Consider the following 18,895-nt stretch of genomic DNA (forward strand, 5'->3'; position numbering starts at 1 on the left):
AGATGCCTCAAGGCTAGTTTGCTAATAGAATTTCAGAATTTTGATAACTTTTCTGGAAGAAAATCTGGGCAAGTCTCTTGTCATACTCAGCACCAATGGCTCAATGCTCTTCTTGATATCAAAATAAGAGAAATCAGAACTAGAGAAAGACTGACCATGTTTTTAAAACAAACAAAACAGAACCTTTACAGTCACAGGTCCAGAAATATGCCAAAGCCAAAGCAGAACAGAATAAAGCCTGAATTTTACAGCTCCCTGCAACTGCTTTAACATACTTACTTTTTCAAGTTGCTTGTGGTTCTTTACCAAAGGGATCAGAAATGTTATCTACACTGCATATTCTGAAAGGTACTTTGCAGGAACTAAAGGATGTCATTCAGCCAACATTCTTCCAATCATTAGAAGTATGCACAGGAAAAGGTTTCTCAGTAGCTACAACTTCTCGCATTAGTTTGATGATAAAAATGATTGTATAACTGGAAAGCAAATTTTTACAACATCCCCTTAACAGGTAGAGCAAGCTGATACCACAACCAGCAGGATGAGCATAATTAAATAATAATAGAGCATAATAATAGAGCAATACACTAATTAAAATCAACAGTGACTGAACTTTCTATTTACACTAGTTCAGACAGCACAGGAGGCAAAGAACTGTGTTTCAGAGGCATATGTGAATGTTAGAGCTTCTGTCATCCAGGTGCCATTTCTGACAGAACACATGTGTGCTGAACAGTTGGCAAAAGAATGAAAAAGATTACTGTAGATATACGGGCACACAGAATCTGGGATGACATAAAATTAAGTCCATATAGGAGGTGACAGACTGCTTCTAAAAGGATAATTTTTTCCTACGATTTCTTCTGTCTTTGTGCATGTGCGCATGTGTGCACACATGTACAAGAAAGATAAAAAGGGAGAGAAAGAATGAGAGGTTTTTTATATACTTTAAATACAAATCAAGAAAAGACATTTTATTTGGTATTTCTGCTTTCTTTTGGGAAAGGAAGAGGAACCTAATTTGGCTATTAGGAAGCTTTGATTCCTAAATTTAGTCAAGGCAGACTCTTCTCCTGGGAAGTCAGCATCAATACCCATTATAATAGTAGCACCTGTCTTTTGACATCAAAGTTCTCTGCCTGAGAAAAAATAATGTAAACAATAAACTTCATATATTGTACTGCGGCTCCTGGCTTTGGTGTTAACCAAATATGCTTGCTAGGTGCAAGTATTCTTCCCGTATTTTGGAGAGCTGGAATGTGAAAGTGACTGACATATTGCAAAATTTTCTTATGATTTTGGACCGCAAGAAATGGCATCATTTATTGTCTCACAGTGAAGGGACTGTGTGTTCCTATGTAGTCTTGTTCCAGCTGAAGAAATCTTGATGATAGATTCATTGCATCTGCTAGTTTTCATCTGGATCCAGATCAAGGTCAACTTCATTGGAAATGTTAAGATAAAAGAAAGCATAGAAAGCCAACAAAAATACCAAGATAGCTGCAAGGACAAGGGCAACTTCCTGTAGAAATGAGAGAAAAAAAATTAAAACAAAAAATGTTAGAAATAGTATCATAATTTCAGATAAATAAGGAATAAATGTTACTTCTCTTGTATAATACACATCAATGTAACTTCTCATCAGACATGTATACTTTACATAACTCATTGCTATTTTAATGATTTCTTCTTTGTGATCGCCATTCAGAATGTTATAAAATTCATTCACTTAATAAAGATTTTGGTGAGCCTGATATACTGTCAGAAATAGAATATTTGGCTAAAAAATCTTTGATATGACCCAGAAATAGCAGCTCTTATGTCCATTTATTATGCCACTCTTTTTTTTAAAGAAAACACAGAATTTGTGAAACCATAGTTTTGAATACAAATTCAAATTATGAATTTACACTGTGAATTTTTATGTTTTCTAGCAATATGTTATTGCTTTTTGCCAACAAATTTGTAATTTTTTAATGAAGCAAACACAGTATGGTGGAAGTCAATGAAAATCAATACTTCTACCTCCCAACCTCCTGGCATGCTCTAATATGGATCTACAAAATCCTTCAGAATGGGGTGAAACTTTTCCTGCTTCCTTACTGCAATAAAGTAAAAAGCACCACAATCTGCACTTGCACTTGCCTCTCTTCCCATAAAATATTGCAACTTGCTGCATCTTTCTTAATTAATATAAAAGTCTTGCAAAGTGTACATGATTTATAGCAGTTTTCAGAAGCAGAAAAATGTTTTTGTACTAAACGTCATATTCATTATGTGACTGTCTATCATGATATTCTGTCTTAAGGCTGGACCACGTTAAGTTCAACTTTAGATCTCAGATATAATAAATCATCGTATGATATCCTCTTTAAAACACGACTTCTTTCAAAGTCACAGTGTTTCCGATTTTTAAGTTTTCATTTTCCTGGAAAGCACAGCACACTTGCTGCAGTGTCGACTCTCATTTTGTTAGACAATGAAAGAAGAAATATAATTTTGAGAAATGGCCATATGTTCCTTCAGTTCACAGAAACTGCCACTTCCACAGCTAAAAACATGCATTGCTTCATTATCTATCATCATAGTGTATTCTTAAAATAATGCAGTGGGGTTCTCAAAAGGAACAGTCCTCCCCAACCACCTTCCTTCCACAAAAAAAAGCAAGAAAACCTCCTCAGAATCTCAGCTTCATGTTAAACTACAAATCATCTTCATCAAAACAATCCACCCATACATGTAAAAGGAGACAAGAAAAACAGCTGAGTGTACAGTAAGTAATTTGAATTGCTACAGAACATGCTACGTCGAATCAACTCTGTTAGTGGGACTGAATGGAGTTGTCTACGCATGACCTGGACACTTAGGCACCCTTTTCAGTCAGAGGAGAGAATCTGACCCCCTTTTGTGTCATTCATTGTGTCCTAAAGCAGATATCTCCAGATTCATGGTAGTTTTGTGGCTTACTTTCTGTGTCCACTGCCATGAAGGAGTTAAAACTGTGTTAGCTTCACTTCTTAAAGTCTAGCCCATAATCTGGCATTCTTCTATAGAACAGCATTTCATTTGCATTTACATGAATGCATTATATAGTTTATCAGAATGTTGGATCAATAATTCAACATATGCCATCTAATAAACTTTGAAATACTACTGCCTAGTTGGCGTGTGCTCTACATGAGTCTTTGTTCTGTATAAACCTTTGCTTTATATTTTACATGGATGATTAACTGATATGTATTTTAAATTTATTTTAACACATTAAAATTGTTCCTGTACATTTGCTGAGGCTGCTTGCTACAGATTTTAAATACAATTTCCTCTTAGAATTATATCACCCTTTGAACCTTATTCTCTTGATTTTATATGATTTGATTAAAAAAAAAAGAAATTACATCTAATTCACTAACATATTAAAGGAAAGTGATTTTTGCTTTGTGGCAGTTGCAACACGTCAGTATCTCACAAAAGGGCATGGCAGCATCAGACAGGTTTCATTTATTTCCTTGTATCCACAGCTGTGCTCCCAGACCCATCTGGCCACACAGCTACTAATCTTAAGAGGATGTAATAAACAAGTGACATACAACTGCAAGCTCCATCTGCTCAGGAGAGTGGACGACAAAACCCTACAATGCAGGCACCGTTCACACTTGACACAGAGAGCAAATTCATTCCAGTATTACCAAGTTCTTTCCCCTTGTTTGGGTGCCATGCTCGCCATGCTTTCTACTTTACAATTAGTTCCTCTTTGTTCTCCCTTCTGCCCAGTCTCCCTTACAAAATTCATGGTAAAAGGAGCAGAATTTGGAGGAATGTTTACACTGAAGATTTGTTCCCTAGAAATTGGAACTGGGAAATTTTTTATTTTATTCTCAGGCTGTCCAATAACTGCTCTGACTGAAGTAGTTCTTTTAATTTGTCTCTGCCTAATTTTTACCATGCATAACACTGAGATAACATTACTACTTTCCTTACGCCGGTATTAGGAAGTGCGTGGATGGACCAATATCTAATAACCCCAAGAGTGAAAGGGCTTATGGATGTAAGCATATCGAAATTCCAGGTTTGAGAATTATGCAAGAACCTTAATATTGAGTTATTTAGGAAGGCAGAGTAGCAAAAATCTAACGAAGGACACCTGGCTTTCAGCTAGGGTTGTGCAGTCTCTTAAGAATTACATCCAGTTTATGAACTTTTATAAACATAAATTTTGCAATGTAAGTAGCAAATGAAACACTACACCACTGTACTGTTTTTCCAACAATAGTACATATTGTCATTTTAATTTGTTTTATACTTCTCAGGTTTCACTATTTGTATTTTAAGCCATGCATAGAAATGAAATGTTAAAATACTCCCTGCTCTGCATATATAGCTCCCTTTCTTTTGCACTTTATGGATCATCCCTATTATCCCTCTGCAAAATCCATTTACTCAGAGGATTTCACCATGAATAATTAACTCATATATAAAAAGTCCTATAGAAATAAACTTAAAATGATCACAGGGCTTTTTTCTATTTTTTCTTTTATAACATGGTATAGAATGTTAGAAAATAATATCCTTGCTCTCAAATTCCAAAATACAGTCAAACAAGCCTTTAAAAGAACATAATTTTCTATTATATTCTCTTATATTTACAATAATTTCTGTAGAACCATACTGACTTCATCTTTGTTAAGTTTCTCAGAAACTTTTCCATAAAGAAACACATGCCATTATGGCATAAAGTAGATTTAATTCTCCTTTCATTTTCATTATTTTTATTTCTCTCAGGCTGAAATTTTCAGCTAATGTCCTCAGATTCACCCTGATGGAGCAAGTTGCAGAGTTGGGATCTAAATGAGATTAATCAGGAGATGAAAAAATGAGGAAAAAATATTGGCTATAATAACACAAATCTGGACACTGGGTAAGACAATATTGTATAACACATATATAGAGAAATACCATATTCTCAGGAAATGTTCAGATTTTTTACATATTTATTTTTTATTGTCCTCCCAAAGAGAATGATACCTTTTTTATCTGACATCTTATTAAAACTTGGTGAAAAAGCACCACAATTTTCTGTCTCTGAAATGCTGAACTATCCCTAGTCATTTCTGAAAAGGCATGAAAAGAAGCAAATGACACTGACCAAAGATACTTGTCTTTTGGGGAAAAAATAGATATACATGGACTTCACAATAAACCTTTCTCCCATGTGTAATTTCTAACTGGAAGACTTTATGTGGACATTCAGTGTGTCCAATTTTTAGAGTTTCAGTAAAATACGCTTAAAAATGGATGTTTACTTCCTTAACACAGTACATTCTACACCTAATGAAGGTAGCTAGAATATCTTGTAACGGGCAAAAAGAAATCCACAACTCAAAAAAGAAAAAGCTTTCTGGTTCAAAGAATCATGAAACATTTATGTTTGCTTTATACAAGTAGAATATTTCACCAACTACTAGTATGTACGTTTAAATAGCATATATCATTTCCCAAAATTTAAAGACTGGGAACATGAACATTCTAGCTAAATGCAAGATAATATATACAGATATCAAAAATGTAGACAGTACTTACAAAGGAGGGGGCTCTGCCTTGAAAAACTTTGACTCTAAAATGTTCTTTGGATTTAAGGGATAAGCACTACCTCAGTGTGATCTCTGAATAAGCAAACAGGGGATTTCCAGTAGGGAAAAGATTGGTTTTAGTAAGATCATCACTAGGTATATTATGTTAAGTGCTAGAAATCATGCCTCAAGATCAAGTTCAAGAAGAGGTCACTAAAATAGATCAGAGGTTGGAAAACAAGCCTTACATGGCCAAGCTACAGGAGCTCAATGTAATTTGTTTATCATAAAGAAGAATTAGAGGTAGTTTGGTTACGGCATATGATTATATATGCCATATACCTGTATTTAAGTAAGACAATCTTGTCAGTCAGTCTTGTCAAGACAGTCTGATCTTGTTTACAAGGACCCCTCCAGGTACACCTTGAAATAAGTTCAGCCTTGAAATAAAATGTGATTTCCCAGGAGGAAGGATGATGGAACATTTGAATTACTTGTTGGGGGGATTATGGACTTACCATGGCTGTGAGTCTTTTAAGGCAAGTCCTCTCAAAAAAGTATGTTTTGATTTAACTTTTGGGAAGAATACTCCAGCTTCAGCGTGTGTGAAAAGGAGGTCCTGGCTGCTGGCCTGGGAGTCTGTTAACTCAGCCCTCCAGATTACTCCCCTCCTTCGGGACAACGGGAAGAACGGGATTGCTTACATTGTCAATATTATACTCTGAACCTCCAGCTTATTAAAAATAATGACAGCTCATGCTTCAGTGCTTTTCTATACAGATTTTTTCTATACAGGATCAGAAGAAGAGTTTCCTTCTCTTCCAAAGAGAATTCCCTCCAATTCCCTCCAACTGTATTGATTTAATTTCTGGGACTTGAGGTTTTGTTGTTGGACATTTTTTTCCTCAGCTATCCTTTGAAGTGTTAGAGATTGGCTGTGGAGGGTCATGACAGGGTTAAACTGGTGGAAAGTTGCAAGTTGCAAGCAACAGGAGCCTCAGACAAACATACCCAAGGACACCGGTGCAGCTGGGAATGATACATCTTGAGAAAGTACAGATAAACTAGCAGAAGCCAGTGGGAACCAAGGTTAAGGGCAAGACAGCTTTTCTAAACAAGTAGCAAGGTACAAGGCATGACCGCTGCGTGCGTGATCGGTGTAATGATTGGCTACCTGGGACATAATCTGCATGGTGATTGGCCTAGCAAAGTGTGTCTGTGAAACCGCTGAAGCAGCTAACCTTTTAAGTATGCTCAGAAACAAACAATAAATGTCTCAAGATGCACCATGTCTTGAGTCCATGCATTTAATCGGCCACAATTGACCACAAGTAGACACCAGAGCCGAGAAAGATGGACTATTATTCCGAGATGGTACAGAAAATCCTCCTAAGCTTCTGCATGGTGCATCTTGTTCACATGCTTAAAGCATGTGATTACTCATGCTCAAAGGATCTGATCACTGTACTTATGTGTACAGGTCAGGTCAGGTCAGGTGGGAGCAACCTGATTTGTTTTATGTCTTTTTTTTTTTTTTTTTTTTCCTTCCATCTCAATGTCAGGGAACATAGTCTGACTGCTGGGATCACTAGGAATATCACACCTTGTTCACTGATGGCACATTAAACTGCCCTGTTCTTTATGTGAGGCACATGGATTGGTTTGAAGACCCAAATACTTTGGCCCTACTGAAGTGTTTGGGCTTCCCAGAAGGTATCTGGATGAAATTTTATGACCTGTGACATATAGGAGGCCAGATCAAATGATTTAATAGTCCCTTGTGGCCTTAATTTCTACAAAGCTGTTAAACTATATTCCCAACATATCTTGGAAAATGGAGTTCACTAACTTAGCAGATTACAAACAGCATGAAATCAGAGAAAACTCTTTGCCAAAATACACCAGGAATGTTTTGTTATCTATTCATACATAACTTGTTCCAGATGAGATAGACTCTTCATAGTGAAGTAGCTAGCTAAATAATAGATTAAATAGATATGCAAAACAATGACAGTCAGTAAGATCCCACTTTTTTAGAAAACATTTTTCCCTTAGCTCAATAAATGTATTACATAGCTAATAATTCTCTATGGACTGGTATTCTGTAGTCATTTATGTCTTTGAAAGTGGGTGTAAAATACTACTGTTCAGACTTGTGTCTACCTCTCAACAAGAGAGAAAACTTCATCATCTGTTCCATGGACCACTGATTCATTCTTGCAGCCTGTTAAAAAAAATGTCCCCAAGAACTCCCATTACTTTTGGCTTCTACTAATGATCAGGGCATACAACCCTCCAGCTACATGGGGCTGAATTTTCACCTTCCTCAACACATTTTCTGCTTGTTGCCCTCACATGGACATCCCTTCCTTCATCCACAGAGAACTGAGTTGCCGCTGACTGCGCAGACTCCTTGCTGCCAAGGCACACACAACCAGGTGGAGCTCCTGGAAAGATGACACAAGCACGAGCTCCGTGGGACAACAAAACAACCACACAAAGAAGGTTCAGAGGCTCCCTTTCTGGTCCTGGTACAAAAGAATTTTGTTTTATCCAAACACTGGGAAACACAGGGCCTACAGCTTTCTCTCAGACTTGTTTCTCAAGACAGAGCTCCTACTTTTCCAAGAGACACCATCTATTTTGGTGCTGTCTGCATTAGTGCCACGTGTACAAACACAGCCAGCACAATAACTCTGTTACAATATTGGATTTTTAAACATATTTACAGAACAAATATTACACCCTGAATGCTGGCATGGTCACCCTGCCTGAACTATCTTTTGATAGTTATTAGTGCTTAGTTGCTTCTCTGACATTATCAACACAGATAAAATCTCTCTTTGGGGAAATTAAAAAGTACTAAATGGCAGTGACTGAAAGAAACTTTGTTACTTTAAACCCTGCATTAAAATGACAAGGCAATCAAAGTTTGACAAGACAAGCTAATTAGTATGCCAGTGATGAAATGTGAAGGATCTCCAGGGGATTGGTTCTGAAAAGTTTTATGTCATTTATAGGGCCTTTTTTTAAGCCCATGTTGTCAGCTCTTATGGTGAAATACACAACAGTGGAATTTCATTATCTTTATAGATATTGATGACTAATACCCCTTCAAAGTTCTACAATCCTCTTCTCTTTTACCTAAATACTACATCAAGTCTTAGCTTATAGCCAGTGGTTGTTCTCCCCATAAATATAAGCTCTTTAGGACACTGATGCAAAACAGCTCTAGAGATATTAATGGACACTAAAAATATTAAGTCACAACATGGTACTTACTGTGTTAGATATTTCACAGAATTATAGTTATAAAAATAGTCCTCTTTTCTAGAGCTTGTATTTCCACATGTGTGGTAAGGATATATTTCCCCTACAATATTTTTATCTGCAACTTAGTTTTTTATAAGGAAATGATAATGTATTTTGAAAGACTGTATACTGCATCATGTTTGGAAACCAGGATAAGCAAAAAAAAAAAAAAGGTAAATACACATATGTATGTGCTTTCTCAAAGATATGTCAAGAATCTTGGACATTTCTGAGGTTATTTGAAGTGTTGTCAACAGATTACACTGCATGTGTCTTAAAAGTTTTTTTTTTCCTCAACACAAATTGAAGGTAATCAACCGTAACAGTACAGAATCAGGGCTACATCCTATAACAAGACTAAAATCCCACCCTTCGAAAGGTGAATCATGTTACTTATCACCATCAGGAATCTTTGCTAATGCGAAGTGATGATAGTACCCTATACCTTACCAAATGACAAGCTCAGACACACTCAAAGCTCTGAATATTAGGAAACAAACAATAAAAGTAATGCACACTTAAGCCTCAAAATAGTTTCGTAAATTTATATAACCCAAAGGGACCTTAATTCTGCTGTCTCTTCTGGGAACCACATACATAAAGAATGGTTTAGTACCCTGGGGTCAAAACAAATAGGAGAGTTCAGCAAATTCTTATTTCTAAATTTATCTGGAAGACAAAATAGAAGTACCTGGGATAGGTGTTGGAGATGAATGTATCTGTCATAAGAAGTTTGCTCTTGGACAGATGGAGGAACTTAACAATGGTCTGACCAAAATAAACCCTGCCTGAGAGAGGGGGAGAGGTTACAGGGTTTACCAACAGGGACACAGAAGTCATGTTTCAAAGCAGCCTTTGCTGGGTTAGGGAGAGTGATTTATCTGCAGAGACCCCAGGTGCCTGCACTACCCGCGGTATCGCTGTACTGCACTGCAGTGATGGAGCAGGTTGGAAGAGCTGTCGCTGTGAGGTGAGAAGAGGCGCAAGTTCACCCTGAGACATTAAATATGCCGCATGTCAGTGCTGCGCACTGTAGTTTCTGTCAGGAGAAGTGCACAGTTTTATTCTATAGGGATTGTCAATATTCCGGTGAAAGTATTGCAACATTTAGTAAATCTGGGGTTGTTTGCATTAAGTGCAGGGGGACTCATAAAGGCTCCGTTTTCCTTCCTCCACAAGCATCTCCCTGCAGGGAAAGGTGCCCAACTCACCTTCCCTTTTGCTTCAGCTCTGTCAGCTTTCCCTGGCAATTAGGAAGCAAAGCAAATGACTGTGATCAGTCTGAGGATGATCAGAATCATATTTTAAGGCTCACATGTGGAAAAAATCTTACAGTCAGAAGACAATATCTTAAAGATTTCCCCCCTCCCCTTTTTTTAGAGGGCAGAGGCAGAATTGCAAATCTAGAACATTGCAACTAACTGAACTCCAGAGAACACCACATGCCATGACCATGTGAGCACGAGTGCACATTGATAGCAAAATCATTCTTAACTAGAACAAAGCGGGCATTCTGCTATAATATGCAGGAACAAATCTGTACAAAATAAATTGTTGTTGTTTTTCGTATTCATTAACATTTGATTTTTCATTATACATACGATTATATGTAAGCTTACCTGTTCTCTATCTTTTTTAAGGAAGAATTATACACAAAAAAAAACAGAACAAAATACATTTTGAAGGATCAAGTTTCATATTTTTCTCTCTTGTAAAAGATATGCAGAAAAAACTTCATATTTTTATAGAACTAAGCTGTACAGTAAAAGTCTCCAAGTAGAACATCACTTTTAAAAGGTCATGTCATTGAAAGTAAAATGAAAAGAAAAAGTAAAATTTAATAAGGAAGGAAAAAACATTGAACTCAAAAGGTTAATAATCTATCCTTTAAACAAAAAAGGCAATCTACTTTTTCTCATTAAAACCTGACACACAGCACTAACTGAGGAGATTATGTTGTGAAAACAGAATGCATCGCACAGTAATGCTTGATCGAGATCAGCAATCAGGAGCAAAAAGAAAGCACTGTTTCGTGATTATAATAGCAAATTCTGGAAGACAACCAAATACATCATCTGGCAGCTCAACAGCTGTTACAGCTTGGTAGTAATACCTTGGCATTTGCTATAAGCTATAACTTGAAAAAATTTATTTTTCTCATCTGCCAGAAAGAAGAACATGTTCTCCTTTTAACATTTCTGAAGTTTCTTTCACTAGAACAGCCAGGTATTTGATCCACTTTTTTAATTTTGCATGTTTTTTACTCTGGCTGCCAAGTTAATTCCATATTAGTTTGATTAAAAAATAAGTTTCAGGGAAAAATATTAGATGCAACTTAAATAAACAATGTACGTTCAGCCAAATTCCCATTATGGTGACATGTTGGGTAGGAGATAGTATAGAATATTCATATTTGTCCTCCTTGTTAATATTCACTGCCATGATTAATTAGTCATTATCATACTTTACACCCACCTGAAGAATATTTCCAAAATAAATTTCAGTAGCTTTCTAGGTGTTTCGGTGTTTGTTAAGCCAACCATTTTTCCAGTCAGAGGCAATATACAAGGTTGTCAACTGAGATAATAGTGCTGAGAATTTACCAATACTTAACAGCCCTGTCTTTAAATTACTCCTGGGCATAAGATAGGAAGAGGCGGAAGGAAGACGTTTATTGTCATTTTTATAACTGTATAAAATCATGAAAGCATTTTTTTGTGTGTATACAGTGGTTCTCTGAAAATATCCACTTCCTAAGCATAAAATATTTTATCGACATTAATGTAAGTATGCACCAAAACAAGGACATGGACTGCATAAAATCTTTTAGTGTTTCAGCTATTCTAGTTATTTTAGGGTTAAGTAAAAGCAATCTATCATAAATATTTTAGATAATGGCATTCCACTTAGATTTTGAAGTGTCATAAACAATAACTCTCAGAAATCAATATTCACCCAGTACATCTAGGGGGAAAAGAAACAACATATATAGAAAGGTGGTGTAAACTATCAAACGGATTTCTACCTTTACGCCTAGTGCAGTTTTCTTGGCCTCAGCTTTTAATCTTGTTGCTCTTAACATTGGTCTGGTTTTCTTATAATCTTGTTTTCCTAGGACAGAAAACAAAACATTTATTGGAAATGATACAAAAAAGGTAAGGAACCAACAATTATTTTAGTTTCAACGTCAGATCTAACATTTTGAAAGTATCCTGCAGTTCAGCACTTACTAAAAAGGAGCTACTCTGTAACACAGGGGACCAATCAGTGGAACAATGGTCTTTAAAACAATGACAGCAACAAGCAAGAGTCAGTAAATCAATGCAGAACCTATTACTCCAGAGACATATCAAAATACCAATACTGATAGCCTTCCAATAGTACAATACTTATTAAATTATATTGTTCAGTAAGCATCTGGCAGTAAATAAGCAGATTAAAGGAGGATGACATTTTTCACTCACATTTCAATCAAAACAAAATTTTCATTATAATTTTTGTTGGTTAGTCATCTCTAATGCATATGATAAATGTGTAATACATGACATTACAGTGAGTGTAGATGTTTCATCATTCTGAAATGGAATATTTTTCACAAGTAGCAGAATTCAGAGTCATGCAGGTCACTCCAAGTAAGTGCTAATAAAACCACACCATCTTCTTATATTACTATGTTACACAGAATCTTCTAGAAGTGGCTTAGAAGGACTGTTAAAAAGTTATGGGGACTACGTCTTGCAGCCACCTAACAGTACAGCCAAATGCTTGATTACTGTGCATCCATATGAACTGAGTTCAGAGGAGGGCAGAAAAGTACTTAAAACTGGCCTAAATCATTTATCTCAACTTAAAAATAAAGCCTGAAATACTTTGACATCTCTCAGGGGTATTTTGGCTGTCTAAAAGGCCTATTACTGTAGTACTATTAACCATAGGTTAACCATATGTACTATTATATATATATATATGTATAGCATCTTCAAGTCAACAGAAGTCAAAGTACTGATACAGTCACAGAAGAAGGAGAAAGACAAGAAGAATCCGTGCAGTAACTGCTCAGAGGGGTAGAACCTCAGTACAACTGCTTTGGCTTTTCACAAAAGTCCTTTCCATTTTTTTCCTTAAAGCATTTTTATGCCATTTTTGGCTATTTCCCAAGCTGAACTACAATGCTTAAAGCAGAAATCTTTTTTGGCCATTTTTTTACCACTAATTGTATCTAGTTTTACACCTAAATCTCATCAGTGTTACATTTGAATAATTTAATCTGTCCTCTAAATCTGTGCCCAACAGTTTTGCTCTTTATTCATAATCTTATATTCATAATCAATAGGGCAATCTTCTCATTTTATGGTCTTCTTCAAAATTTGGATAGCATAGTGCAGTGGTGAAATTCTGAAATGTGAACTGGAAAAGAAAGGTCTTCTCTAGTGATGCACTGGATTCACGGAAACACACATTTCCTCTACCTTGTCCATTAGAGAAGCCCTTTCTCCTTCATCACCCTGTTCATATTCAATGCAGAGATCCTCTCTGTGTAGCATGCTGAACTCACACTATGAATTTCCTTTCACTGAATAATCTCTCCTCAGTCTAAGGGATTATACATTGTGAAGGTCTCTGTATTATCTTTTGGTCAAATATCATTCATAAAAGGCCTGAAATAACTTAGAAAGTACTCAATGGCAAAAGGAAAAATAAATGGAACCATATCTATTGAACAAAAATGTATATCCAAGGAAACTTCTTAGGGGATAGAATGAAGAAAAGGTGACAGAATGAATATTTACATCTGATGCTCGAATATATTAATCCAGTCAATGTATCTTATATACAGTACAGGACCACTGCAGCATTATTCTTTAGAAGTCAAAGATATCTAATAATAGCATACATCAGAGAGTGGAGTACAGTGATTTTCTTGAACACTTAGGGAAAAAACTGCAAGAACAACCAAAATAGCTAAGTCATGAGATGAAGGCAGCTAAAAAGAAAATGTGTTTCTTCCCCCTAAAGTATTGCAGTAGTACTGTTTGCTATGAAATAGATAAGGATCTGTCAGAATTTCCATTATATACGGCAGGAGTTTATAAGTTATAAAGATTCACTCCAGGGTGAAATTTGGCATAGAAATATCCCAGCCTTGAATTTTTTTGTTTGTTTGTTTGGAGCCAATTTTCAATAAAGTGATGCAGCTGTTATGACTTACTTGTGAGCAAACTACAGAAATTTATCCATCTGAGATTTTTTAAGCACTAAAAATATCTTCAGCTCAGAAACAGAAAACTGACAAGGACTAGGTTCAGTTTTGGTTCTCGTAACTCAGATTTGCTGTCCTCCTGTTTGGGGCAAATAAGGCAGGACGATGAGCAGAATGACCTACATTTGAAAAGACTTTCCTTCCAGCGATGCAATGGATTAGATAATGAAAATGGGAAAGCTTCATAAGGCCCATTAGGAATGAGGCACAACTCAAGCCAGCTACTGCAACCCAACCCCCTTTCCTAACATTCCCCTTTCTCCCTCCTCCTCTCCAAGGATAAACTGTGAAGAGCTGGGGTAAATATTGCACAGGAGACACATAATCTCTAAACAAAATCTATTGGTAGGGCCAAGTCTATTCCTAGAAAAGGAAAGTTTACTGGTGTTCTTTGCATCAGTTTCAAGCACTCTGGTACTATTTATTCCAATATTGTGGTTATGGCTAAGATTGGATTGTACTGACTCAGAGAATACTTCCAGATTTATATTAAAGTTGATATGAACAACTAAACCTCCCCATATAACAAATAGGCTATTTTAATAATGACTCTGGAGCTGGTAGTTCTCCAAATCTATGCACCTGTCATTAATTTACCACTTTCTCTGCTAAATGTGATAGCCAAAAGAAAAAATATATATGTTTGGGAAGCAGTCTGAGTCCACCAAGTGCAAAAGTTTAAAAAGGGCATCTGTGGAGTCTTTTGTAATGAAAACCAGATTCAGCAATTCCACTAAAAGACTCTTAAAACATCTGAACTTTCTAAGGCCTTGGGAAAGACATCTGCACTACAGGACTATAAAGAACTATGAAAGACAAAGCCGCTACCACGTGAACACTGATCATTACCACCTGGATAGCAAGCAGAAATACATAATACTATATCCCTATGTTCTTTTGGGCCTGCAACATGTTGGAATATGTATCTGCACACTCCCAATTTCATCTAGTTTTATCTCACTTATCCTGCAAGCTTTCTTGTACATTTATCTGTCATAGTCATCAGCCTGAACTGTTTCTTCTTCCCAGGAAGTGACTGTCAAGGCCAGTTAAGATGGACTCATCAGACAAAGCCCCATTTGTCTGCCTTACCCAACGTCTGTTCAAGACAGACATTGCACTTTCCTGAGGGAACATAGGAAGGCAAGAAGAAGAAGCCAAAAGGATAGAACTGGAATATTTCCAGACCAAATTTTACTTTCTTTATTACTTAAACAAAATCCTTTCCTCTTCTACTTCTTCTCTTTCCCATCATCATCAATCCTTCATTTCTTCTCTCAAATGCCCGCACTGGCCTTCTTTTCTTTTTTTTTCCAACTACCCCAATTTCCGGATTTTTGACAAACTTCCCATTTCTTTCTTTGCAGCTTTTCCCAAGTACATCACTTTCTTTCCATTTTTAAGGCTAAAGCACTAGTCCATGATACAGCAACTTTTCTTAATGACTTACTGCCATCTCCTCCCTGCTTATGTCGTGCCTCTTGCCAGTCGCTCCAAACAGCAAATGCACAGACCATCCACTTTCCATTTCAGTGCCTGAACTTTCCTTCGCCCTTCAAAAGCTCTCCAGAGCTTGCCCTTCATCTCACCCCTTTTTTCCACCCTTGTCTGCACATTTTTTTCTATTCCTTTGCTGGAAGAGTGACCTCTGTAGCTGCTGAACTGAGTTGTGTCCATTTACAAATTCTTCTTTGAAAACTTTCTATGCGTAGAAAATAAGACTGTTTTATAATTTGTAGAATTAGAAAAGGGTGGAGACAAGGGTGAAAGACAGGGACTTTTTCAACCACAAAACACAGCTGTACTGTGAAAAATGCCAAAGTTCCCCCCTCAGAGCACAAGTGAGCATTTCATCCAATATGCAACATGAGTTTGCTTCTCCTCATGTAATTAGGATTAAAATTTCTGGATTTCCCAAGAATTATTGTGATTTACCTCTATTCAGAAGAGAGAACAAGATCTTATACATTTTCTATTCAATAATTGTAATAACAGATTAGAGATGACCTGACCTGGAATTGTCAGTATTCTTTCTAATTAAACCTGCAATGGCACCACGATTAATGCAAAACTAAAACTAAACAATAAATATGAACTAGACAAGTTCATTAAGTTCTGGGTGACCATTTCTTATTTAGTCTGCAGAAATACTGTGACATGATCATGCTAGTATCAATAACACTAGTTTTGCATACATCTCTTTTGCATGCATCTTTGCAACGCACGTAACTGAGCATGCAACATGCTGAGCATTATATTTTAAGAAAACTGACTACATATAAGATTGTGTTTTTAAAGACACTGCCATTTAAGACACAGCCTGAACGGAATACATTTTAACTCTCTAATTCTACAGCATAACTTCAGGAGAAAAAAAAACTGAGATTCCCTGCCTCTTCTATATATTTACTTCTTCGTTCTGACAATAGCTCATTACTAGGATTGAATAACAGACTAAAGACTGCCTCTCTGCTTTTCAATTCATCAGGCTTAAGCAGAAACAGGACTGCATCTTTGGCCTTTGTTGATACTGCTGTCCAAGCTTATTATCATATGAATATCTAGTTATTGTTTTATAAATGTTCACATTTCAGGAGCTCCCTGCTTCTTTTCTCTCAGTAGACTTTACAATATCCACCTTCATTATCATTATGTGGCAGCACTGCTCTTCGCCTGCATTTGCTACTTTAAAAATTAATGCACTGCTATTTTCTGAATACTGTACTGCGTAAGCTGCTTATGAGTACATTATGCTATCAAGCAAGCACATGCAGAAAAGCTTCCTAAACTGTTATTCTTTCAATGAAAATACAGCTGGTTCTGCTTCAAAGGCACTTCTTTTCACCTGCAAATGGACTTGCTCCTACACTTATTCCTCAATTCATTGTCTTTTATTTGTGTCTGCAAATCTTTAATTGCCTTTAATTAGAAAAAAGTAAATTCAGTGCTTTAATCTTGCAAATACATTCAATCATAATTCTGTCTGGGATGACTACCAAGTTCTATTCACTGACTGATCTTTATAACAAAGGTATATAAATTTATTGTCCGTTTATATAGACCACACCAATTAAGCCACAATGGAAAAGCAAATAGATAAGAGTCAAAATATTTGAAATGAGAAATGTGCAATCTAAATTTAATTACTCAGACGAATTATTTGAAGATGAGTTATTTACAGCATGCCAAAAAATCTGACAGATAGTAAAATTTGCTAATCAACATTACAGATTTAAAATTCCTTTCAACAGTTTCAGTATAATTTGTAACAACCAACAAACTGCTGTCCTGAATCTTTCTGTGCTGGTATTACAGTCATAATCAAAACAGTAATAAGACTTTTTCCACACAGTAGCAATCCATTTCAAGTGTTCAAGTATTGTTTAAAGTGTAATAAAATTACAACCATTGGGTAAATTCTAGCTAATGTTAGTAGTTTGATTAAAGTGCATTAATACAACTGATGCTGAACCCAAGATTAAATTGTATACATAGCTAACTAAAAGCTAGAGACGGACTGCAGTAAGCTTTACTGTCAAACTGGAAGTGTTTAATCACACACCTAGTTAAACTGAAATCAATGTTCTTATTATCGATCCAAATTAACAAAGCTTTTGGGAACCCTCCCAGGAAATCCTACTGTACAAGCACGAGCAAGACGAGGCTCCTCTAGTCCTTTTAGGGCTTCCACAGGCCAACTTTGAGCAGCCGCTCATATTTCCTTGCTACAATAGGGGTAGGGAACATATTAGATCTTGCTGGCAGGGAGGGACAAAGGTGCAAACAGAGGAAGACTCAGTCACATGATTCCCCACTGTCCCCTTATTCAGAAGACATAGAAGATCACATTCACTGCACCAAACTTCAGGGATTCAGGCACTTGCTTGCTCTAGCTCTCTCTCTACTTCCCATTGGGAGGCTTCTCCAAAGAGTGAGCCATAGCAGAGTGGAATACACTACACAGCCCCCTGGAAGGTTCTATTTTACTGCAATTAACCACAGAGAGAGGCTAGAGTTGTTCAGCAACCAAATCAGGTGGTTAGTTTAATCTCTAAACCTAGGTGGAATGAATTGGAGCCAAAGTAACTAGATATAAAGGAGCAGTGGAGAAGGAGAAGTTTTCTACATGTTTTTCTCTGGATTCTCGGACCACTGTACACATGACCAAACTATCTTCGAAGTAATTAGCTTAGGCATTACTAACACTATAGAGAGAACATCACAGAACTATGCAGAGGCTTTAGATGCATCTAAAATCACAGCTGAGGTGGTAGCTCACGGTGAATTCCATGCTTTCTGTTACGCCCTGGCAGTTCCCAAGCCAGAGATCATGCTATGTCTATACTACACAGAGCCACTGTTTTGTAAACATTAACACAGTGCCTCTTCAGAACCCTTCTTGTGCACCAGCTAGGTTCCCTGGGGCTTTAAATTACATACTCACAGGAAAATTTAGTTTAGAAGAGACCTGTGGAGGTCATCTGATCCAACACCCCGCTCACAACAGAGCCAACTTCTAAACTGGATCCAACCTGAAAGTCACATCTGGTTGACCAGGGCCTTACGTAGCGGAGTTTTGAACATCTCCAAACATGGAGATTGCACAACCTCTCTGAACAACCTCTTCCAATATATGACCATTCTTCTGGTGAAAATTTTTTCTCATATGTAATTGGAATTTCCCATGTTCTAACTTGTGTATGTTGCCTCTTGTCCTACCTTTGAGAAGAGTTAGGCTTCACCTTCTATGTAGCAT

General features: G+C 36.7%; 1 protein-coding gene across 1 annotated transcript in view; it reads right to left on the reverse strand.

The window, feature by feature from the left end:
* Positions 1-923: 923 nt before the first annotated feature.
* Positions 924-18,895, reverse strand: part of TRIQK (triple QxxK/R motif containing) — a 58,776-nt gene continuing 40,804 nt past the window's right edge. Inside the window, exons 3-4 of the mRNA XM_067290284.1 lie at positions 11,905-11,990; positions 924-1,522 (exon numbers count right to left, since the gene is read on the reverse strand). Coding sequence (XP_067146385.1) covers positions 1,409-1,522; positions 11,905-11,990 — 200 coding nt within the window. The 3' untranslated portion in view covers positions 924-1,408. The remainder of the gene's footprint in view (positions 1,523-11,904; positions 11,991-18,895) is intronic.

Source organism: Apteryx mantelli, chromosome 2 (assembly GCF_036417845.1).
Source record: "Apteryx mantelli isolate bAptMan1 chromosome 2, bAptMan1.hap1, whole genome shotgun sequence".
Classification (NCBI taxonomy): Eukaryota; Metazoa; Chordata; class Aves; order Apterygiformes; family Apterygidae; genus Apteryx; species Apteryx mantelli.